The sequence below is a fragment of the Emydura macquarii genome, unplaced genomic scaffold, assembly GCF_026122565.2.
Source record: "Emydura macquarii macquarii isolate MOO-44397 ecotype Brisbane River unplaced genomic scaffold, CSIRO-AGI_Emac_v2 contig_1348, whole genome shotgun sequence".
NCBI classification, from domain to species: domain Eukaryota; kingdom Metazoa; phylum Chordata; order Testudines; family Chelidae; genus Emydura; species Emydura macquarii.
The window spans coordinates 10,833,425-10,858,556 of record NW_027131485.1 but is presented as its reverse complement, the minus strand read 5'-3'; the positions used below and the strand labels follow the sequence as shown (position 1 = coordinate 10,858,556).

Here is a 25,132-nt window from a genome sequence, read left to right as displayed (position 1 = left end):
GTTAAAATAGATATTAGAGTTTAAGAATGTGTTTAGACTTTGTGGAATGCTTGCAGGATGCTGCATGTATTAATTCTACTGATAATAGCTGTATCGTATCCCATGTTATAAGGTAACATTTAAATTTCCTCTGTTACTATAAAAGTGTTTGCTAAGACTGTAGATTCCCCACAGTCAAGGAAGAAGCATTATCAAGTGTGAAATGCTAGTTTACCACAAGGTGTTACCTTCTCCCCAACAAAAGAAGGTCTATAGACATCAGACGAGCCACTATGGACCATACACTTTGTTGATTGCTTCCCCCACACCCATGAAGAGGGTATGTGCACAATCCCCATGTTCTATCACAGCTTGAACGCTGGGAGAAGGCAATAAAGATGCCTGTTAAGGAGAAATTGGTATCCTTATGTTGTCTGGATTCTGAGGGGCAAAGATTCCTAAACATAAGCAAGAGATCCCCAAGCTGATAGAGCGGGGTTAGCCCTAAAGGATATAATAGCTTGTTTATTATAGAAGCTTCTATTACCTTCTGAACCTAAGATTGCACCTCATTTGTGTGTATGTTTACCTGTTTTAACCTTGCAAATAACTCATTTATTTTCTTCGGGCTTGCCTGCACTCACGCTTATACCGCCAACATAATAAAACCACCTAAACAAGGGGGTGAAGTGTTCTCTACGCTTGCATTTATGCCAGCAAAACTTATGTTGCTCAGTGGAGTGTTTTTTTAGATGATTTTGAACAGCATGCATCAGGGCTGTATAATTTTGGTGGTGCTGGGCCCACATCACGTGGGAGAGAGGCAGAGGGAAGGGGTGGGACCAGAAGGGGGAGTGGCCGCCGCACGGCACTGCTTAGGACCAGGAGTGGCTCCTGGCCAGCACTGGGCTCACGTCAAGTGGGAGAGGAGTGGGTGGAAGACTTGGCACGCAACTTCCCAAAGGTTGCAGACCCCTGCCTTAGTTAATGAATCTTTTAGTTTATTTGTTACAGGACTGGTTACATGCGTCTTTGATTTGAGATCTGAGTACAACTAACCTGGGGTAAGTGACTGGTCCTTTGGGACTGAGAGTAACCTGAATATTGTGATTTTTGGTGTAAAGTGTCCATCTATCACAAAGTCAAGCTTGCCTGGATGGCAAGATAGAATGGAATGCCCAAGAAGACTGTCTGTGACTCCATTGTAAGGCTGTTACAGTGCTTTAGGAATTCACACTTGTTACTGGGTTGGCGAAATCTAATTATAGGACATACAACCAGTGTGGGGTTTTTGTCCTACTTCTTGACAGGCAGTTCTGAGGTTGGTACTCTTTGTCATGAGCCACTCCAGAGAGGGTGACAAAGTGTAATAGTGAATACTGATAATAAAATAAGCAAGGGGAATAGAGTCTCTTTCTCTCTCACACACACCCACCTTCCCCCAAAAGTTATAAACAACATGAAAGGCAAACAGAAGAAAAGCAACCTAGAAAAGCTATGTTTTAAATCAACAAAGCAATGTACTGGAGAAAAAAAATTACCTTGAGAGACCTGCATACGACTCATAGGCACATTTGGCATGGACATAGGCCCATCTGTAACAGAATCAAAAGAATGATCAAAGAAAATTTTTTTCCCTTCTTTTTAATTCAGAAATACTATAAAAGCACAACACTTCAGTCAATCTTGACACTGCACAGCAGAAATATTTAAATTCAACAAACAGAATGTAAAAACTGTCCCACTCTCTTCTTCCATCTCCCCTGACCCCACTCATCTACTCCACAAGCAAGTACTTACTGGGCGGTCTCACGGGCTGTGCCTGGCCCATGGCAGCAGCCACCTGTGGGATACCAGGTGGCTGAGTCCCTGGGGTCTGTAAGGCTGGCTGGTTACCCAAGATCCCTTGTTTATGTAAACGAGACCTCCGTTTCTCTTCTAGTTCCTTTTGTATCTTATAGATTTTCTCTGCTAATAAATGATAGTATTCATCCTATAAAGGAGAAAGATAATATTCAGTATAGATTATTACAAAAAAATACAAAAACAGAGGTAAAACTAATTCACCTGAATATTGTGTCATTTACATTTTCTTGCAGGTAAAGAGCTGCCTATCTGACCAAGAATTACATTTCTTGTCACAACTGTTATATGGAACTTGTAATTCTCAAGTGGAGAGTAACAGTGCAACTTTCAGAAAAAAAGACAAGAAGAGAAGTTTACTTTACAGACTGACTGTCCATCATGTCTGTCTTTCAAAGAATAGGACTTTGTAAATCATCATGCATAGGTCTTTATGAAAGGGACTGCTGCAGAATGCTTTCCGCTTTCTGGCAGAGAAAGCAATATGAAGATGTAATTTACTCTCCGGTGGGACTTTTTTTTAATCCTTATTTATAAGTTGGTCTTTTCATCACACACCTATCCACCAATCCAGAGTGACTACGAATAGGAGTACAGATCTGCTGAAGAAACTTCTAGAGGCAGATGTTCTAAACTGGTGGCTCAGTGTGTTATGAAAAGATCAGTTTACAAGTAAAGAATAAAAATGCTTTCTCATACACAACTGATCTGCCAATTCATAGTCACTACTGGGAAGCATTAGACAGACATGGGAAGGGAGAGAATTTAAAGAATTATTGAGAAACAGCAGCCTAGAGGATCAGATAACCAAATACTGCATCTGCTGATGAGGAAACATCCACTTTGTCAAGGGTGTCGAATGAGTCAACAAATGACCATGTTGCTACCTTGCATGTATCATTAGATGATTGTGTGTTCCTTTCAATCTATGCAGCCACCCATGTATCAATGTACATAGTGCTTATAAATCCTGGAGGAGTTTCTTGGATTTTTGTAATGCTTATGATAGGGTTTCCTACCATGAAATACCGCACTTCAGAGGCTCTATTTCCTTTTTTGCGTTTAATGTCAAGAATGATTGACTAACTGGCAGAACTTCCTGTGTTCTGTGAAAATAAACTAATGCCCTGCAGCCTTCTAGGGAACAGAGAAGAGCCTTCAGGCAAAAAAGATGGAAGTGCTCTCATGATTCAACTAGAATAGAGTTCATTTTTGCCATAAATTGCAGCATTGTTGCCCTGATTCACAGACAAGAAATCTGGTAAATTGGGAAGCAAGTTTTCTGGTTCTGACATCTGTTCCAGGACCCTGTGGAACTGAAGTTGCCAGTGCCCAAGCCGGAGCCATTTAACAGCATGTTGGTCCTGTCCTGTTGGACTTTCCAGATGGCCTTCAAAATCACTGAGAACAGAGAGAATTTACAAAAAACTTTGGACTCCACTCCAGGAGAAAAGCGTCATTCAGAGATGATGGATCCTGCCCACCCTGGAACAGAACCAGACATTTGGCATTTTCATTGATGATAAAAAAGTATCTAACTGGGGTATGCCTCATTTACACAAAAGAGAATGCAGGACTGAATCCTTCGGCGCCTATTACGGCTGCCGAGTATACATTCAGCTCAGAGTCTGCTAGGTCATTGTCTTCTCCTGGCAGACAGAGAGCTACAGGAGAATCTGATGGTAAAATGCTCCACTTCAAAATCAAGACAGCTTCTTGTCAAGACTGATGTGCCATATGTCCTCCATGCTCGTTAGTGTAATAAAGTACTGTGGCATTATTTGTCAAGACTTGGGCAGGTTTAATTAAAAAGTAAGTTTTATGGGGCATAGACCATATTTCTGCTGTATATTTTGCACATTACCTAAAATAATGGGGCTGGAGCCTCTAAGCTTCACCACAACACAATTAATAAATTAATAAAAAATAGTAATTTGGAACTGGTGAGAGGGAGAAAGACTCATAGGCCAGATGAATAATTCTTAGACTCATCTGATATGTATCATCATGCCCAGTGGCACCTATAAGCCTTAAATAGTGTTGTTAACAAGATGGACATCCCAGGTTATTCCCAAGATGTCTGAATATTACAACAGATATTGTTGGTATTCAAGCAGCAATGACTGAGACCCCACTGTTCTAGTCACATTACAGAGTAAGATCTCCCTCGCATGAAAGAGCTTGCATTCTAAATAGAGAAGACAAAAAGGGTGGGAAAAATGGATATAACACAAGCAGAGTGAACACAGTATTGGGTTGCAGATATGCAAATTAGTTTCATGACTTATTTGGTATGTTTTAAAATTTTTGCTTACACTGCTTTATTTTTGTTTTATATATGAAGGGGCATGAGGGGATTAGCTAGAAAGACAAACAAAGGGAGGGGAGGGGAAAGAGAATGGAGGGTATGTGAAGGGAGGATGAAACAAAGTGACTGAAGGAAGGAACTTGAGCAAACAGCCAGTCAGCAGAGAGAAAAGAATGTTCAGAGTCACTGTAAAAAGCATAATCTGATCACATAAATGTCAAAAAGTATGTTGAAACTGCTTCTGAACTTATGCCTACCATCTTAAAGTCTCAGGCTGGTTTTGCCCTGGTAGCTTCTCCTTCCCCAACTCCATATGGCTGAGGGAGATGTGTGGCTGTAAAGATCTAACACCCCCCCCAAAGTGGGTGAGGAGTCTTCCAGATAGTCTTGGGTACAGTGTACCAGGGAGGGGAGGGTTGCATCAATTTGCAAAGGAGTTGAGAAGGGAACTCCCTGACAAGGATATTCCTCCTTAGTTCACCACAGCAAGTCCCAAATCCTTTTGGGCTATCCATATGTCAGGAGAGGGGTGATACTTTTTTTTTTTTTTTGGCAGAGATAGTCCTGCACCGATCTCGGACAATACTGAGATACGATATCACCTAGATGCAAAAAGCCATGAGGCCCAACTGCCACAAAGAAGAATTGTATGCCTCACCAATATTCTACTCTGAGATAATACTCATGGTATGGAATTTATCCTCTGAGAAAACCTTCACTGTCAAGGAGTTTCTTGTGGGTTGAAAGTAAACCTTATAGTTTAAGAGATGTCATAAGGACTGCAGGACTTTTTGATTAGGCAAAAGCTTTTTTCATAGGTGTGCTCTGACCAGCCACACATCTAAATAAGGGTAGTCTTAGATACCTGAAGAAAACAGCCACCACTGGCAGAGATTTGTGGTTTTGGTTTTCTATAGAAATCAAAGTAGACCAAACAATACTGTAGTCAGTAGTGGTTCCCCAACCCTCCTTTCCTCTAAAACTGTAGATTCTTCCCATGAGCTGGATGGGCTGAGAAGGGGAAGTGGGCATCCTTCAAGAAGAGAACCTCAAATCAATCCTGTGGACTTAAAGGTATAATAGAGACAAATGCCAACCCATGGAACTTCAGCTTTTGGGATATTCTTCCTCAGATCCTTTATGGGAGGTAGACTCATTTTGCTCTTTTGGATATCAGACAATAAATGGTGTAGCGACCTTTTTCCCTGTATGGTGGAGGGACCAACTCTATGGTTCCCATTTGAAGTAGTAAGAAAACTGCCCCATAGAACACTTATGATAAGAGTTCCTGAAAAAGAATATGTAGCAGAGGAGATGGGAGTATAACACGAGAGGGGAATAGGATGGCATAATCTATTTTTAGGACCCATCACATTATTCTATTTGCTGTTGTCATGGAGTGGAATTGATGGTCCTCAAAAGGAGAAATGGATACATGCACAGGGAGGACTATTCGGAGTCTCTTCTAATTTTTTTTTTACTAGAACTAAATGCAGCAGATTAATTCCCCAATGAGACCTCTGATAAGAATGCCTAGACCACCACCTGAAAAAAAAGAGTGCCTTTGAGTCAATATCTGGCCCAAAGGTTGGGAAGAAATTAGTGGATTTTGGTGAAGAGACCAAGAGATCTGAGGTTTGCCTGGGAATCCTTCTTTTTCTGTCTCTATGCTAGAAGACACTAGAATTCTCAAACAGAAAGTCTTCCACTTGTGTCTGATCAGTGGCTAAAAAGAACATCATAACCCCACCATTGCACTGATCTGGCAGCAGCATCAGATGGATGTCCACAGAGTGTATTTAGACACTGTCTGCCAAAAGACTTGCATTGCATCTTGTGAATGACTGGGATGTGGGCCGCTGTGCTTAGTGATTAGAGCAAGAGTCATGTCTAGTACTTAGAGCAGGAGCCAGGAATCAGAGCCCAGGGTCACAGCTGGAGTCAGAGGCCAGGCACCAGAGCCAAGGGTCAGAAGCCTGTCAGAAGTCAGAGCAGAGTGTACTTGGAGTGTGGCAAGGCTATGAATAAGCAGGCACAAGAGCTATTGCAGCTGTAAACAAATGCTTTGAGCAGCCAGTGCTCTCCTGCTGCTGCTGGTTTTAAAAGCAGGTCTGTTGATCCCCTCATTTGGCCAACCAGATGGCTCAGGTGGGACCCAGATGCACTCAAACTGGCTGAGGGTTAAGCTAGCAGGTAATCAGGCTAGCTGCAGATCCTCTGTCCTGATGTGTCTACACTTCAGGGTGCTGATCCAAGAAGTGCATCATTTCATCCCAAACAGGGAACCGATACTTTCCCTATTACTGCCTGGAAGCTAGCAATTCTCACCTGAAGTGTGGTTGAGAAACAACAACAACGTGGGTCATGTCACAGAAGAACCAGCTGCTTAGCATCTTTCTCCTTAGGCATGGGCTTAGGGATCCCAATCTGGTAAGATCTCTCATTGATAGTTGTCATTCCTGGGGACATTTATACTGCTTTTGAAGAAGCGGCTTTCACCCTATCCCCAACATTGAAACCAGATGCTCAGTACCTCAGTTGACTGGACTTTGAGTCCCCCTACCTTTATTAGTTTGAGGCAACTATTCAGATTTTTATGGGTTCAGAGAAAGTGAGTAAGACTGAGCACCGTCCTCAATATGACTTTCTTCCAGACACCACAGATAAGTATTGATAACTGATACCACAGCATCTTACGAAGCACATGGATTGAAGCTGGTTGTCTTAGCCACTTCAGTCATGATGATTGTTGAGTCAATGCTCCCTCAGAAATACTAACAAGGCTGCAAACAGGGAAAGGGTAAGCAGCCTAATAGGGCTTTTTTCAATGTCATGGACAGAGAAAAGCCCTTTAAAAGCATTTTAAAACTGCTGATTATTTACAAATAAGAGAGGCCAAAACAAAAGGGAAAAGAAAGGACAAAGCCAGCCAGGCAACTATCAAGGATGTTGTGCTGCACATTTACACCCAATACACTTTCAAGCAATCAGAAGAAACTGAAGTGCGGTTTGGCCTACACCCAAACATTAAAGTAGGGGGAGTGATCTCAGCAGACATTGCTTGTGGAAGCTTCCAAAGTAGTGTGCTAGAGGGAGACATCCAAAGAGCAAGGATCCATTTCCACAATTCTTGAAAGAGAATACCGGTACATTTTAGCACTTCTTTAATATATAAGAAGTTCTTCGGCACTTAAGTTTATTTAGAGAGAGAGAGAGTGTTTCTCAACCTTTTTGGGATCTGGATCCATTTGTAAATGTTTATGGCCTGTTATGATCCAGTAAATAAGGGGTGGAGGCCCTGGGGCAGAGACATAACTAGACATTTTAGTGCCGGGGGTAAGCAAGCATATTTGCATCCCCTACCAGAGGTGATGCATTGGGGAGAGGGTTAGTCACACAGGGTCACATCTTCCTCCCCAGATTTTTTGGTTGTGCCCCTCCCATAACGCAGACAGGATGGGTGGCACACAGTTGAATCGGGGAGGAGGTGACATTTCCTCCCTGAGTCCTACATGGCTGGCTTGAGCCACCTTGTGTTGCCAGCCCAAGCACTCCCACAGCTTTGCGCCCTGGAGGGCTGCCCCACTCGCTCCGCCCTGGTTATGGCCCTGCTCTGGGGTTGTTGCAATCAGCTCATCCACAGCACTCACCCCACAGTGGCGGCTCCTGCAGCTCCTGTGCTGTGGGGATGGCTGGGTTTGGCTCTCTGCCCCGGGTGTTGCAACCTCCAGGGTGGCAGTGCAGCTCAGGTTTGGCCCCACCCCCCTGACTGGACCAAATCTGGGTGAGTGGAGTTGTTACCTGGCTCATGGTGTTGCAGGGCCACTCAAACAAATTTGGCCTCCCCAGACTCCTATCATCATGACGGCTGGGCCAAACCTGAGTGGCTCTGGGACCCCAGAGGTTGCAGTGCCTGGAGCAGGGAGGTGAGCTCAGCCAGTCCCATGGGACAGGAGCCGCAGGAGCTGACACACAATCTATGAAACATTCTGGCAACCTAATTTTGGGTCCCAACCCACAGGTTGAGAAGAGGAAGTTACTCACCTTGTGCAGTAATGATTGTTCTTCGAGACATGTCCCCTTACGGGTGCAGCACTATATCTGCGCCTCTATGCCTCTAATTGGAGATTTTAGGTAGCAGTGTCTGTTTGGCTCGCACATGTGATCTCCCTCCCTCATGGTCTGTCTCAAGGCTATCTAGTGCTGCACAGTCGAATCCCCCCCCCCGCCCACCAGTTCCTTCTCTACCACAGAGCCTTAGGGAAAACGCCAAAGTACAGGGGAGGAGGCCAGATTGTGGAGCATCCGTATGTACACATCTTGAAGAACCATCATTACTGCACAAGGTGAGTAACTTCCTCTTCTTCCAGTAGTGTCCCTATGGGTGCTCCACAGTCGGTGATTTCACAGCAGCATTCCCCACGGAGGGCTGAGGCTTCAGAGTGGAGACTGTTACTACAGAGAGTATTGTGGAGCTGAAGATGGCACTGAAAGCTGAATCTCCAGTGATCGTATAATGTTCTGCCAAAGTGTGGGCAGAGGCTCAAGTCGCTGTTCTGCACATTTCTAAGATAGGGAATGCGACCGAGGTAGAAATTGACCTCCTGGACTGCTTACGGATTCCGGATGGAGGCAACAGGCTGCACCCTTGAGAACAGTGATTAATGCAACCTGAGACTCATTTTGGATAGTCTTTGAGCTGATATCGTGAAGCTTTTGGATTTTTCTGTGAATGAAAAGAGGAGTTTAGGTGACTTCCTGAAGTCCTTAGTCCTGTCCAAATAGAATGCTAGTGCTCTTGTAACATCTAGCATATACAGAATCGTCTTCTTGTTGTCATGATCTGGTTTTGGGGAAAAATAGGAAGACGGATCTGTTGATTCATGTGGAAAATGGAGGCAACTTTAGGGAGAAACTTGGGATGCAACCTCAAGAGTTACTTTGTCTTTAAAAAAGACCACGTTATGGTGGGTGTGCCATTAGGATCACTATTTCTCCTATGCACCTAGCTGAGATGATGGCAATTAAAAATGCTGTCTTCATGGACAGATGTAAGAGAGAACAAGTTGCCACAGGCTCAAAGGGCATTCTAGTCAAAGCTCTGTGAACAAAGGTAAGATCCCAGGTTGGAGCTGGTGGTTTCACATATGGGAAAAGATTCCCAATGCCCTTAATCTACACATCAGCCGGTGACCAAACACTGAGTATCCATCTATCTGACGGTGGAAAGCCGTTATGGCTGCAAGATGTACCTTAAGAGAGCTGAGTGAGTTTTGACCTTTTGAGGTCAAAAATGCAGTCTAAAACAGAGGGAAGGAAGATGGGATTGGGTCTGTGTGCTTAGAATGACACCAAACTTGGAATCATTTCCATTTTTATAGATACATGTCGAGTGGTCGACTTTTGGCTGTGCAGCAACGTGTCTCTCACCTCGTCATAGTATTCTAACTTTAAATTCTAGAACCAAGAAGGAGCACAGCCTGGAGGCAGAAGATCTGCAGGTTATGGTGAAGGATCAGCCCATCACTTTGAAAGAGCAGGTGAGGAATGGACTGAAGAGAAACCAGAGGATATACTGCCATCTGTGTCAGGTAAAGGAACCAGACTTGTCTTGGCCAAGAGAGGGCAATCAGAATAACTCTCACTTTGTCTCCTCAAATTTACAACAGGACCTTGAACAGAAGAGGAAACGGGAAAGGCATACAAGAAGTCTCTGTCCCATGGGAAGATGAGGGCATCTCCCAGTGAACGTTTCCTCAGACTGGCCCTGGAGCAGCAACAAGGACATTTCTTGTTCCGGTAAGTAGTGAAAAATTCTGTAGCCATGGCTCCCCAAAGGGTGAATATGTCTTGAAGCACCTCCGAGTTCAGTTCCCATTCAGGGTCGTGAAAAAGTTCCAAAAGAGTGCTAGCTGTAATGTTCTGTATTCCTGGTAGACAGACAGCTAAGATCAGCACGTTGTGACAGATGCACCAATTCCAAAGTTTGAGTGCTTCTATGCAGAGGGAAGGAGATCTGGTGCCCCCCCCCCCGGCAATTTATATAAAACATACAGTACATATTGTCCATCATGACCTTTGTGTGGGTGTTTTTGATGAAAGGCAGGAAATGCACAGGCATTCCTGACTGCCCCTTAGCTCCAAAAGTTTGATATGGAGGTTCGCTTCTGTGGAAGACCACTTGCCATGAACCTTGAGGTCGTGTAGCTCCTCAGTCTATTAGAGAAGCATCCATCATTAGAGTCAGTGTTGGTGGTGATTGCACGAATGGAATGCTTGCTTGGACATTGCGCCAGGGCTGGTTCTATGGTCCCTTGGTGTTACAGATGATCTACTGGTGAAGTAGGTTCTCGTAAAAAGGGTCCCTAAAGAGGGATGGGGAAGGAGGGTGGGAATGGTGGAGAGACTTGAATTGAACCTTTCAAAATAATCTCCAAGACACATCTGTTGGAGGTGATCTTCTCCTAACTGTTGTGAAAGAGGACCAGGTGACTGCTGAAGGGGAATGACAGCTGTGTAGATGGCAGCTGATGTTGCAAGGTATAGTTGTTCAGGTCCTCAACCAACACATCAAAAATGCTGAGAAGAGGCGGTCTGAGAAGTCGCAGATTGGGATATTGACTGCTTCTGAACACTGGGACTTTTACACTGTGGTTCATAATAGTGCTGAGATGGTGAGGTCATGACCTATGCTGTGGCAGAGAGCTATATCTTCTCTTCTATTCCGCAGAGTAGATTCCCAGGGAGTGTAATGAGGCCCAGGAATCTTTCAAGGTGTGAAGAAAAGAGTATCTTCTCCGCAAAGAGCGTGGGCCCTTCAAATGGGAGATTTTCCACTGTCATCTGCAGCTCTTTGGGTAACCCGAAAAGGTGTAGCCAAGAAGCCTGCCTCATTACCACTGCCATGGAGACTGAGTGGGCCACTGTATCGGCTGCATCCAGTGCCATCTGTAGCACCATTCTGGCTACTAATGACCCACTCTAACAATGGCCTGAAACTATTCCTTTTGTGTCTCCGGTAAATGTTCCAAGAACACACTGAATGTCCCATAATTAATAAAATTATATTTGGCCATAGCAGCTTAGTAGTTTGTGACTCTAAACTGCAGTGTCACCAACAAATATGCCTTCCTCCCAAAGAGATCTAGTCTTTTCCAATCCTGATCATAAGAGTCTACTTAAGAGTGACATTACCTGCCTCATGCATTAACCATATGCACTACAACGGAGTTGGGTTGTGGATGTTGAAACAGGAAGTCTGCCTCTTTGGGAGGAATGTAGCATTTTTTGTCAGCTCTCTTGAAGGTTGATGCAATGGAGGATGGTGTCTACCAGATGACTGGCAGGATCTAGAATTGCCTTGTTAACTGGGAGGGTAATTCTGGAGGAGAAGGAGGTGTGCAGAATATCCATCAACTTGTGATATGAATCTACCACCTCCAGTAGGGGAATATGCAGCTCATCTGCCATTCTCTCAGTAAGTATTTGGAAGTTCTTGAAATCATCAGCTAGTGATGGGTGTGTGTGTGAGAGAGAGGGGGGGGGGGGGGAGGGTGCATTACAGCCTCGTCTGGCAAAAAATGAGAAGTTTGCTGGAGGGATAGCTTCCCCTTCTAGCCTTTCCTCCTCTTCCTCAAAAGTTTCCTCCTCCTCTGGTTCAGGGGTTCTGGACAGTGACACTGTCAGAGACTATCTGGCAGACTCTCAGAGACGCTCACAAACTGTGTAATCTGTACATTGTCCAAGGATCCCAATACGGCCATGGGAGGGAGGGGGAAGGGCATGGGTGGTGGGGGTGCCCAAGGGGACCCGTACCACAATTGTGGGTTAGCTCGATGGAATTGAGGACGATCCTTATATTCTGATGGCGGGCCATGATGAGAGGCCAGGGAAATGACATTGTCTTGGCTACTGTCAGATATGTCACTGGGTAAGGGTGGCACTGACCGGGGTATTAGTAATACACGGCCCGATACAGAGGACGATTCTAGGTGCTGGGACAAGCTCAGTACTGGGGCTGAGTAATAGGGATTGCGGTTCTTCCAACTAGCAGGTCTCTAGGGTACTGGAACTCTTGTGATGCCATCGGCTCACTCGGTACTGCAGGAATGTCTGTGGTATGTTGTTTATACTAATGGTTGAGAAGGTGCAGAGTGTTCCCTAGACAGGAGCTTTGTTGCACCTGGTACCAACAGTTTTCTTGGTGCTATTCCTTTAGAAGTGGTATGTTATCTGTCTTTGTACATAGGGGGCTGTACCGCTGCCTCAGAGCCTGAACCCTTGGCATCTCTAGGTGGTGCGGCACAGCTCATAATGGAGGTACCCTGATGCTTCTGGGTATCGTGCTTTGGAGCTGCCAGTGTCAAGGTGGCTGATCGCACTTGAGAATCTCTCTGGCTGGCCAATGACTCAGTTTGGGGGCCTGGAGCCCTTTATCTCGAGCCTTTATGGGAGGAACCTGCTGGTCTTTTCTGCAACTCTACCCCATTTGAACTTGAAGAATCTGGAGTCAGCACCGGAGTCCACTGGAGGCTGAAGTGCCTTCACCATAAGTAGGAGTTTTAACTTCAGCTCCCAGCACTTCTGAGGGATATGGGACTCTCCTAGGCACTGCACACAATGCAAGTGTCTTTCCATTACAGGAATAGACTCCTTGCAGAAAAGGCTCTTCTTGAAGCTGGGGAAGCCCTCTAGCAGTGAGAAATGCAGACGAATTTTTTTTTTTTTAAATTGAAAGAACTTAGGGTCTTCTAAACATCCCTGGGGAGAGGGCAGAAGGGGGGGAAGAGTCTCCCTAGACAGGGCAGGAAACGTAAACTAAAGTTCTTTTTCTTTACTTTTCTTTTCTTTATCCCAACAGGGTAAATAGGAAAAACACTAAATATTAAGGAAAGAAAAGAAACAAAAAATAACTACTACATAGCTAATGATGTAGAAAGTGAAGAGACAACTGCTCACTCCATTTAAGGCTAACGGTGATCAAGAAGGAACTGAGAGGGGTTCGTTCACCTGTGCAATGCTAGATAGCCTGAAGGCAGACCATGAGAGAGGGAAAGTGCTTGTGGGGGCGGAATGGACACAGCTACCTAAAATCTCCAATTAGAGGCACAGATAAAAGGGTAACAAGAAGGGTTTCTACAAGTACGTTAACAACAGTGGGCAGGGAAAGTATGGGCTCCTTACTGAATGAGGAGAAGGGGGGCAACCTAGTGACAGACAGACACGGAAAAAGCAGAAGTACTTTTTTTTTTTTCTGCCTTCACAGACAAGGTCAGCTCCCAGACTACTGCACTGGGCAGCACAGTATGGGGAGGAGGTGGGCAGCCCTCAGTGGTGAAAGAACAGGTTCAGGACTATTTAGAAAAGGTGGATATGCACAAGTCCATGGGGCCAGATGCAATGCATCCAAGGGTGCTGAGGGAGTTGGCTGATGTGACTGCAAAGGCATTGGACATTATCTTTGAAAACTCATGGCGATCAGGAAGATCCTGGACAACTGGGATAAGGCAAACATAGTGCCCTGCCCATCTTTAAAAAAGGGAAGGAGGAGGACTCGGGGAACTATTGACCAGTCAGCCTCATCTCAGTCCCCAGAAAAATCATGGAGCAGGTCTTCAGGAAACCCTTTTTAAAGCATGTGGAGAAGAGGAAGGTGATCAGGAACAGTCAGCATGGATTCACCAGGGGCAGGTCATGCCTGGCCAACCTGATTGCCTTCTACGCTGAGATGTCTGGCTCTATGGATGTGGGGAAGAGGTGGACACAATATACCTTGACTTTAGCAAAGCTATTGATTCGGTCTCCCACAATCTTCTTGCCAGCAAATTAAAGAAGTATTGGTTGGAAGAATGGACTATAAGTGGATAGAAAGCTGGCTGCATCCTTGGGCTCACTGGATTATGATCAACGGCTCAATGTCTAGTTGGCAGTTGGTATCAAGCAGAGTGCCCCAGGGGTCGGTCCCGGGGCTGGTTTTGTTCAACATATTCATTACTGATCTGGAGGATGGGGTGGATTGCACCCTCAGCAAGTTTGTGGATAACACTAAGCTGGGCAAGTAGTAGATACCCTGGAGAGTAAGGATAAGATATAGAGACACGATGGACAGTTCTGCAATGTAGTGAAATGAAAAGAAAGGTTTTCAGCAGTTTTTGTTGTACAAATCAGATTTAAAATATGAACAGTTGACTAAAGTTTGGTGAATGCCTGCAATGAGGTAACATACCCTACTGTTAGCAGATTCATACATGTCTCCTTCCACTTTCCTGGCATAAGCCACCAAGTTCTCCATGCGGCGATCCTTCAGTGCTGCTGGGTCAGGAGTGGGAAAGATGGCTTGAACACTACAAGGAAAAATATTAATTCCACCTTTTTAAACATACATTCAGAATTCTTTATAATTGTTATGTCATATACACATAAGAGAGAGAAGAGAAGGTTACTCACCCTGTGCAGTAAACAAGTTCTTCAAGATAGTTGACCTTGTGGGTACTCCACTTTAGATGACTGCATGCCCCTGTGCTTGTATCAGAGATTTGGAGTAGCAGTGCCTGGCTGGGTCGCACATGCGCTGTCCCATTCTTGTGCCACCTCAGGAGATTACATAGCACCGTGCAACCAACCCCCCCTTGGTTCCTTCTCTACTGCAGAGCATCTAGTATGAAAACTCCGAAGTAGAGAGGAGGAGGGAGGGCAGTGGAGCACTCACAGGAACAACGATCTCGAAGAATTTCACTTATTGCATTGGGTGAGAAATCTTTTCTTCCTCGAGGTGTGTCCCTCCCTGTGGGTGGCTCCACTTTAGGAGACTGTAGAGCAGTGCCCTTCAGTGGAAAGAAGGGGCCTCAGAGTTGCAGTCATGGTGGATGACAAGACTAAGTCCGAATACAGCATCTGATGTTGAATGCTGCTCTAATGCATTATGTTGTGTGAACGTATGGGCTGACGCCCAGGTTACTGGTTGGTAGATGTCCATATTAGGGAAATTGTTAAGGAAGGCTACTGAAGCAGACAGAGCTCTTGTGAAGTGTGTGTGGGACCCTGGTGGAAGCTGAAGTTGTTGTTGATTATAACCAAAATCAATGGATCCAGAGATCCATGTAGAAGACTGTTTAGGTATTGCATCTCCTTTTGAGCTTTCTGTGATGGAGAGGAGTAATTTTGTCGAGTTTCAAAAAGTCTTTGTTCTCTCCATGTAAAAGGCTAGCGCCCTTCAGACACCCAGGGCATGCAGTGCTGCTTCTCATTTATTCCCATGTGGTTTTGGGAAGAACGATGAGAGATGAATTGGCTGATTCAGGCAGAATGAAGCGACAACCTTAGGTAAAAACCTGGGATGTGGTCTTAAGGTAACTATGTTTTAAGAATATTGTGTATAGTGGATGTGCGATGAGGGCCCCTAATTCTCCCACCCATCTGGTGGACATGATGGCAACGAGAAAGGCCATCTTCACTGAAAGGTGAAGTAGTTAGCATGTCGCTAGTCATTCAGACATAGATCCGATAAGGCCCCATAAACAATAGATTAAGGTCCCAAGATGGAAGAGTTCGTATTTCAGGGTAGATGTTAAAAAGGGCCTTAAGAAAATGCTCGGTGACTGGGTGAGTGAAAAATCGGTAACTCATCCACCATATGGTGGAATGCTGTGATAGCTGCAAGATGTACTCTGATCGAGTACATGGAAAGACCTGATATATTAAGTTCCAATATACAGTCCAGTACCAGAGGTAGAGAAGAAGAGACTGCCATGATTTGTTTATTTTGGCACCATATAGTGAATCACCTCCATTTGTGTAGGTATGACCTATGACTATTTGGTCTATTGGTGTATGACTATTTAACAGAATATCCCTCAATTCCTCTGAGCAGGTCATTTTGGCTTCTCGAAGCCATGGAGTAGCCATTCCTTGAGGTGGAGTCTTATCAGATTTGGGTGATGAATCTAGCCTGCATCTTGTGAGAGGAGATGAGGTAGAAGAGAGAATGTATAGTGGGCATACAGCCATCTTTAGGAAGCAAGGAAACACATTTGCCGGAGCTATGTGGGGGCTATCAAGATGACTTCGGACCAGTCTGTTCTGATCTTGTGTAATAACCATGACAAAAGAAGGGTTGGAGGAAAGGCGTACGTCCCATTTGAGGAGAAAGGTGTTGCCCAGGAAATGGGGACCCAATCCTGCTCTAGAGCAGAAGTGTGGACATTTGGTGTTCTGTGTGGTTGTGAAGAGGTCTACAGTTGGGAACCCAGTATTATTCAGAGGTCCCGTAGGAACCCGTAGTATTCAGAGGTCCATTTCCCACTCGTCCTAGGAGAATTTTTTGCTTAGTGCACCTGTGGTGGTATTCTGGCATCCTGATAGGTAGAGATATCAATGCTGTGACTGATACACCAGGCCTAAAGTACATAGCTTCAGTGCAAAGGGAGTGTGAACATTCACACCCTCCACCCCCTGGAGGTTTATACAAAACATGCAAGCAATTTTGTCTGTGAGGGTCTTTATGGTTGTGTGTTTGATCAAAGGTAGGAAATGGGAGCACGCATTGCAAACCTCCCATAGCTCTAATAGGTTTATATGTAAGAGGGATTCTGACAGGGACCAACGGGCTTGGACAATGTGTGAGCATGCAAGTGTGCACCCCAACCTAGCAGGGAAGAGTGTGTAGTAAGCATCATCGTTGGAAGGTTCTGTACAAAGGGGGCTCCTGCACAAACATTGTTTGGTCATATCCACCACTGTAGGGAGTCTTTTACTTAGTTTGGCAACATGAGATGTTTGTTTATGCTATGTCTGTGTGGAACATAGACTATCCAAAGCCACGCTTGCAGGCATCACATGTGCAGTCTTGCATATTTGATGACTAACGTCTTTGTGGACATGTGGCTCAACAGTTGTAGGCAAATCCTGGCTGATATCTGCGGACTGTCTAATGTCATGGAGATCAGATTGAATAAAATCATGAACTGCTGTCGGGGCAGAGAGGCTGTAGGCTCTGGAGAACTGAGGTAGGCTCTGATGAACTCCAATTTCTGCTCAGGTGTTAATGTTGATTTTTGTGCATTTGTTTGTATGCCTAGGCATGTGTTCTGAGTAGCTTCTAGTGCTCCTTGTTGAGTTGATGCTTTCAGTAGACAATTGTCCAAATAGGGGAATATTATGATCCCTTGTCTGCGGAGATGAGCCACCACCATACCTGTGGCACAGTGGATAGTCTAAAGGACAGTACTTTGTACTGAAAGTGGTCTGCTCCTAGAACAAACCCGAGGAACCTCCTGTATAAGGAATGTATTGTTATATGAAAATGTGTGTCCTGGAGATCAAGGGCCAAGAACCTGTACCCTCTTTTCAGTGCTAGAATTACGGTTGCCGATGTGAAGATTCTTAAGTGTTGGATCTTCATGAATTTGTTGAGTTTTCTTAGGTCGAGAATGGGCCTCCATCCTCCAGCTTTCTGGGTTAGGAAGTAATGTGAGTAGAATCTCCCCACCCCCCAGTGCTCTGTTGGTACTGGTTTGACTGTGCCTAGGTGTATGAGGTGGTTTACCTCCTGTAACAGGAGATGTTCATGAGGGGTCCCTGAGGAGCAACAAGGAGGGAGGGAGGGTGGATAGGAGAGATGGAGGTAAATGGGATGGAACAGTCAATCTTGATGATCTCTAATACCCATCTATCTGACGTGATGATCTGCCAGGATGGATAAAATGGGGTCAGACAGTTTCCGAATGGATGGGAGGTAGCAGATGTTTCCAGCACTTGTAATTGTGGGAAACTTGGACCATTGACCAAATCCTCAAAATTGTTGTCTTGATGGAGGTTGTTGGGATACTGAAGGCTGGGGTGGGAGCTGTTGTCATCTTGAGGGTCTATCTCCATCTTTGTGGATCGTATTGCCTGTGAGATTGTGTGTAAGGCACAGACTGATATCTCTGTGGTGCATAGTACTTGCCATGTTTTTTCTTGTTCATAGGTGTGTAAATGCCCAGAGATTTCAGCATCACTCTGGACTCCTTCAAATGGAAGATCCTTGACTGTCAATTGTTGTTCTCTGGGAAAACAAGAGCGATGTAGCCAGGATGTGTATCACATGACTATGGCTGTAGCTATAGACCACGCCACAGTGTCTGTGGAATCCAGTGAAGCTTGCAATGCTATTCTAGCAAGAAGATGCCCCTCGGAGATGATGGTCTGAAATTGTTTTCTTTTTTCTTCCGGCAGGAATTCAAGACAGACTACACAAATTACTCAAAAGAGCCAGAATTTATTGGATAATAATGCCTCATAGTTGGCAATCCTGAATTGTAAGGTCGCCAAAGAATAGGCCTTATGAGCGAAGAGGTCTATTCTCTTCCAGTCCCTATCATACGGAGTGGTTCTGGAGTGGTGTTGTCTGCCCCTTTCATTCACTGCCTCCACCACCAGAGAGTTTGTTGTAGGGTGTGAGAAAAGGAATTCCATTCCCTTAAAGGACACTTAATACTTTTTGTCCGACCTTTTGCAGTGGGTGGGATTGTTCCTGGGGTCTGGCCAGATGGTTTTTGCCAGTTCCATGACTGCATCATTAATTGGTAAAGCAATTTTGTATGTATGTACAATATCTAGTAGCTTACGTTGGGATTCAGCCATTTCCTCTAGTCATATGTCCAATGAGTCTGCCACATTCTTAAAGAGCTCCTGGAATTGTTTAAAATCATCCACCGTGATGGGAGATGGGGGCATGATGGTTTTGTCCGGGGAAGAGCATGAAAAATTGGCTGCTGGCGCAGCTTCTTGGTCTGAAGCTTCATTGGACTCCTTGACCACCTCTTCTGGGGGCTCAGAGGATCCTGACTTCTCCATTCTCAGGTGTTTCAACTGCAAGTTTCTCACCTTCCTTCTCCATCACGAGGTGTTTCAACTGCAAGTCTCTCACCTTCCTTCTCCATCATGAGTGTTTCAACTGCAAGTCTCTCGCCTTCCTGGTGCGGGCTTTCAGATTATGGCAATGTGAGCACTTCTGTGGGATATGTGTCTTGCCAAGGCAGCGGAGACACAGTGAGTGGCCGTCTGAGATCGGGACAGAGAGTCTGCACATAAGGCAGCATTTAAACCCCAGAGAGCCAGGTATGCCCCTCAGAGAAGGGTTTTCTCCCACAAGGGACAACTACTCTAAAGGGTCACGAACAACTGAAACTTAGTTTCCTAATATGAGAGAATTTTATTTTTTTTAAATAAAAAGGGGAGTAAAATAAATGGGGAAGGAAAGGTACCTATAAACTAATCAACAACTAACTCTTAACTGAATAACTATGCTATTAAGACTAGGTACAAAGGCACTGCTAAGTGCTCTGACTCAAGCCAAAGGTGGTAGAGAAGGAACTGAGGGGGGATTGGTCACACGGCACTATGTAACCACCTGTGGCACTGCAAGACAGGAACAGCGCATGTGTGGCTCAACTAGGCACTGCTACTACAAATCTCCGATTACAAGCGCAGGGGCACACAATCACCTAAAGTGGAGTACCCACAGGGACATTCCTCGAAGAAGAACCATTGTCCAACCATTCCCCCACAATTATTTAAGTGAATTTAGTAATGGTGAAATGTGTTAAGATTGTCAATCCAGATGACTGAAGTCCTCTATTTACAAAATGCAGCTACAGCGAAGGCAGAGGCAATGGACATTTGCCCGCACTGTCCTCAGAACGTGCCTGAATCGGAGCTGGAGAGAATAATTAGGGTTAAAAAGGTAGCTCAGTTTCTGAGTCCAATCTGCTGAGATTGTCTGCAGCGCACCAATCAGTGCAAACTGTGAGGGTGGTTTTTATGGCATCCACATTTCCCCAACAAGAACTAAACCAAGATCACCAAATCACGTAGCCCTTCAACTATCTGATGCTGACTTTTCAGTTGCTATAATACTCCAATTACCAAATCTCTTGAGCCACTGAGTCCCAAGTTATTGTTAATCAAACTTCATTAATTAGTGATTTTTCAGTTGGTTACATCAAAATCCACCAACTGATTCATATAGGAACCACATTTCTCAACTAAGACACTTCCGTACAGTAAGTCACTAATGGAGGAATGTAAATATTTAGGAAAAAGTCTCCAGTCATACATAGTAAATACTTACAGTTTATGGACTAAGTGATTGCGTAGGTCTTGAGTGACATGTTCATGCCATGCTTTCCTCACCCCCGTACTGGAAGGAGGTGCAGCTGTTGGCATTGAACTGAGGTTTCCAACATTGCCAGAATTTGTGCCATCATTCATTAGTGGACTGAAATGGAAGATAAACAAAAGGGAATGGTATAGTGTGGCATAAAGTGTGGAACACAGCTGCAATATTTCATATCCCAAAGAGGAATTATTTTTAAAACATAATTTTCATCACTGACCGCTACAGTTACAAAAATTTTAAAATGAAACCATGAAGCCACCAAACTGCAACAGAAAAAGTAATGAAATTCATAGAATTTGAGGGCAGAAAAGGAAACTGCTACCATTCCAAAGTTTTCATTGATGCTACCTGCCATTGATTAATTAATTTAATTCTTTTAAAACTGCTTAGGTGTTGTGAGATATTGGAACAAAGATGAAAGGACAGGCAGTCTATGAGATACAGAATTGTATCTGCTAAGTATACAGAACCAGTACATAAAATACATTTCCAAGTCAAAAGTGTGAAGAAAAAGTGTGTGTGTGTGTGTGTAGGTTTGAAATGGCAATGGGGGTGGGAGAATGTGGGCGCCAAAGGGCAGTATTCATTGTTGCAATAGAAGATACAATGGTGTGATACAATCATATTACACAATGCATACTCTTTGTTTACAAATTTACACTCCATGCAATAAAATCTTTAACTTAGCAAGAATAAAAAACATGTGCATTACTTGGTTGTCCCCAGGGATGTTGGAAGAGCAGTTTCTGAGATTAGACTAGCTTGCTGGTCTGTTATCCCTCCTGCAGAAAGGTTCATCTGGTTAGCTCCTTTGGGGAAAAAATGAAACATTACTGGTACAGAAGGGTGCCAGGCACACTTCAAAGTTTTGATAACAAACATCAAACAAATGGCATTTTGATCTTGGTTAAGAAAGGAGAAATAAACACAGTTTTTGTTGTATCGAGTAAACATCTGTCCATGAACATCTAATTGCTGTGGTGTGTTTCCTTAATAAAACTACTCATTAATAGAAATTAAAATACTGTAATTTTTGGCAGACCTGTTTTCATTATAAAAACTGACAGTTAAAATTTTAAACTCATGAAATCTGAGATGAACTTACATAGTCACAAGAGAGAACATAACAAGTGTACTGACATTTTATCCATCATATAGACACAGTCTATTCAGTACTTGCTGAAGTGGAACAATCTTAAAATGAGTGATTTACATGCTTTATTAAACAAGATGAAATCCATAAGGAATTACGCCTAAATACAAACAGCACTATAAGCAACAACAAAATTTGTGGTATGTTTAACTATTAATCATACTTTTTTGAAAGCAGCTATCATTAGCTGTATCTGGCATAAAGGGAACCTCCTAATTTTTTAACAGATTGAACAAAAGTATGTTTAGAGATAAAACCTTGTGTCATTACTCAATCTAAACAAAAAAGTCGATATCCATATACAGTAGTATTTGTATGTCTAAAATGTTCTCATTTTCTGGGTTAGGCTGCAATTACATTTACTATCACATAACTCACATTTCTTTTGCTATTTTCTTCACCTACCCAATGGATTTATGGTCCTCATTTGTTGGTGAGCCTGAGGCTGTGCTGGTTGTTGGCCTTGTACCTGTGGCTGCAGCTGTGTCTGTGGCTGGTTGCCATATGGCAGTCCTAAAGCAGCATAGGCTCGTTGCATGGAGCTCGGGTCAATCGGATTAGGGTTACTTAATGAAGGAGTATTCTGTTGGCCTGTTCCAACAGAGCCAATAGAATTCTGGATTCCACCAGCAGGAGACCCTAGAAGGGCTTTAAAAAAAAAAAGGAGGGGGGGGGTGAAGATAAGAGAAAAAGTCAAAATGAGGATGATACAGAAATAGAAGGTATCTTTCATGCAAGTAAATGAAACATGCACACCATGTTATATTGTGTGTGCATATATATTTTAAATAAAGTTCCCAGTCATCCTAAGAGCCAAATTAGAGAAACACAAGCTTCAATCCTACAAGGCAAGAGAGGCTTATATTGTGAAGTACTGACTTGTTTAGGTTCAAGAAGCAACCAAACCAACTGTTCAAAGCATGTACAGTTTAAGGAGAGACAGGTAAATTTCAGGAAAAAAAGCACAGAATTCTTAAGAAAAAAAACCCAAACAAACAAACAAAACTACTGGCCCATTTCCTGGGTTAGAGCCAATGTAAGTGGTTCTCAACCTTTCCAGACTACCGTGTCAGTTAATCAGGAATCTGATTTCAGTCCGCAGGCACCGGCTGAAGTCTGAGCCCCGGCTCCCAGGGCTGAAGCATGTAATTTAGCTTTGTGAGGCACCATGCAATTGCCCTGCTTGCCACCCCCTAATGCTGGCCCTGCACTTGAGACCTCCCAAACCCATCTTATGATCCCTCTAGGGGTCAAGATTCCCATGTTGAGAAACACTGATATAGTATATAGAACAGTATAAACAAGTAATTGTCTATACGAAATTTTAGTTTCTACTGATTTCACTAGAGCTTTTTATGTAGCCTGTTGTAAAACTAGGCAAATAACTGGATGAGTTGACACAGAATCATAAAAGATTAGGGTAGGAAGGGACCTCAGGAGGTCATCTAGTCCAATCCCCAGCTCAAAGTAGGACCAACCCCAACTAAACCATCACAGCCAGAGCTTTTATTAACCTGGGCCTTAAAAACCTCCAAGCATAGAGATTCCACCACCTCCCTATATAAGCCATTCCAGTGCTTCATGACCCTCCTAGTGAAAAAGATTTTCTTAATAGCCAACCAAGGATCTCCCCCACTCCAACTTGAGACCACTGCTCCTTGTTTTGTCATCTGCCACCACTGAGAACAGCCTAGCTCCACCCTCTTTGGAACCCCCCTTCAGGTAGTTAAAGGCTGCTATCAAATTCCCCCTCACTCTTCTCTTCTGCAGACTAAATAAGCCCATTCCCTCAACCTCTCCTCATAAGTCATGGGCCCCCCCAAATCATTTGCCTTGCCCTCCGCTGGACTTTCTGCAATACGTCCACCTTCTTTCTGTAGTGCGAGGCCCAAAACTCAACAATGCTCTAGGTGTGGCCTCACCAATGCTGAATGGAGGCAAATAATCAATTCCCTCGATCTGCTGGCACTGCTCCCACTAATGCAGCCCAATATGTCATTAGCTTTTTTTTGGCAACAAGGGCACAGTTTGACTCATATTCAGCTTCCTGTCCACTGTAACCCCCAAGTTCTTTTCTGCAGAACTATTGCTCAGCCAATTAGTCCCCAGCCTGTAGCAGTGCATGGGATTCTGTTGTCCTAAGTGCATGACTCTGCACTTGTCCTTGTTGAACCTCCTCAGACTTCTTTTGGCCCAGTCATCGGCAAACATACTGAGGGTACAATCTATCCCATCATCCAGATCATTAATGAATATGTTGAACAAAACCAGTCCCTGCCTGATACCGGCTGCCAACTAGACAACAAAAGTCACTGATCACTACCTGTTGATCTAGCCAGATTTCTATCCAGCTTATAGTCTGTTCATCCAACCCATTCTTCAACTTGCTGGCAAGAATACTGTGGAAGACCATATTAAAAGCTTTGCTAAAGTCAAGGTATATCATGTCCACCGCTTTCCTCACATCCATAGCGATAGTCATCTCATCATAGAAGGCAATCAGGTTGGTCAGGCATGACTTGCCCTTGGTGAATCCAAGCTGACTATTTCTGACCACCTTCCTCTCCTCCAAGTGCTTCAAAATGGATTCCTTGAGGATCTGCTCCACGATTTTTCTGGGAACTGAGATGAGGCTGACTGGTCTGTAGTTCCCCAGATCCTCCTCCTTCCCTTTTTTAAAGATAGGCACTATATTTGCCTTTTTCTAATCGTCTGAGACCTCTCACAATCACCACGTTTTCAAAGACAATGGTCAATGGCTCTACAATCAAACCAACCAACTCCCTCAGCACCCTTGGATGCATCTCATCGCATTTGGCCCCATGGACTTGTGCATGTCCACCTTTTCTAAAGTTCTTAACCTGTTCTTTCACTACAGAGGGCTGCTCACCTTCTCCCCATACTGTGCTGCCCAGTGCATAGTCTGGGAGCTGACATTGTCTGTAAAGACAGGGGCAAAAAAAAGCATTGAGTACTTCAGGTTTTTCCACACCATCTGTCACTAAGTTGCCACCCCCTTTCACTAAGGGACCCACACTTGCCCTGACTTTCTTCTTGTTGCTAACATATCTATAGAACCATCCTTGGTACTCTTCACGTCCCTTGTTAGCTACAACTCTAATTGTGCTTTGGCCTTCCTGATTTCATCCCTGCATGCTCGAATAATAATTTTTATACCTCTCCCTAGTCATCTTGTCCAAGCTTCCACTTCTTGTAAGTTTCCTTTTTGTGTTTAAGCTCACCGAAGATTTCTCTGTTAAGCCAAGCTGGATGCCTGGCATATCTGCTATTCTTTCTGCACATTGAGATGGTTTGTTCCTGTGCTATCAATAAGGCTTCTTTAATATACAGCCACCTTTCCTGGACTCCTTTCTCCCTCATATTAGACTCCTCAGGGAGTCAAAATCTGCTTTTGTGAAGTCCAGGATCCGTATTCTGCTGCTCTCCTTTCTTCCTTTTGTCAGGATCCTGAACTTGACCATCTCATGGTCACTGCTGCCCAGGTTGCCATCCACTTCTGCTTCCCCAACCAATTCTTCCCTATTTGTGAGCAGCAGGTCAAGAGAAGCACAACCCCTCGTTGGTTCCTCCAGTACTTGCACCAGGAAGTTGTCCCCAACACACTCCAAAGACTTCCTGGATTGTTTGTGTACTGCTCTTCCTGCAGATG

The 25,132-nt window shown here is 44.2% G+C and overlaps 1 protein-coding gene across 5 annotated transcripts in view; it reads right to left on the bottom strand.

The window, feature by feature from the left end:
* The window catches only part of CREBBP (CREB binding protein), a 175,012-nt gene that overhangs the window by 57,018 nt on the left and 92,862 nt on the right, over window positions 1-25,132 (bottom strand). For all 5 annotated transcript variants that reach the window (XM_067551124.1, XM_067551125.1, XM_067551126.1 and 2 more), the window contains exons 6-11: window positions 21,868-22,110; window positions 21,022-21,118; window positions 20,262-20,408; window positions 14,376-14,493; window positions 1,780-1,972; window positions 1,521-1,574 (exon numbers count right to left, since the gene is read on the bottom strand). In XM_067551124.1, the coding sequence (XP_067407225.1) occupies window positions 1,521-1,574; window positions 1,780-1,972; window positions 14,376-14,493; window positions 20,262-20,408; window positions 21,022-21,118; window positions 21,868-22,110 (852 nt within the window). The remainder of the gene's footprint in view (window positions 1-1,520; window positions 1,575-1,779; window positions 1,973-14,375; window positions 14,494-20,261; window positions 20,409-21,021; window positions 21,119-21,867; window positions 22,111-25,132) is intronic.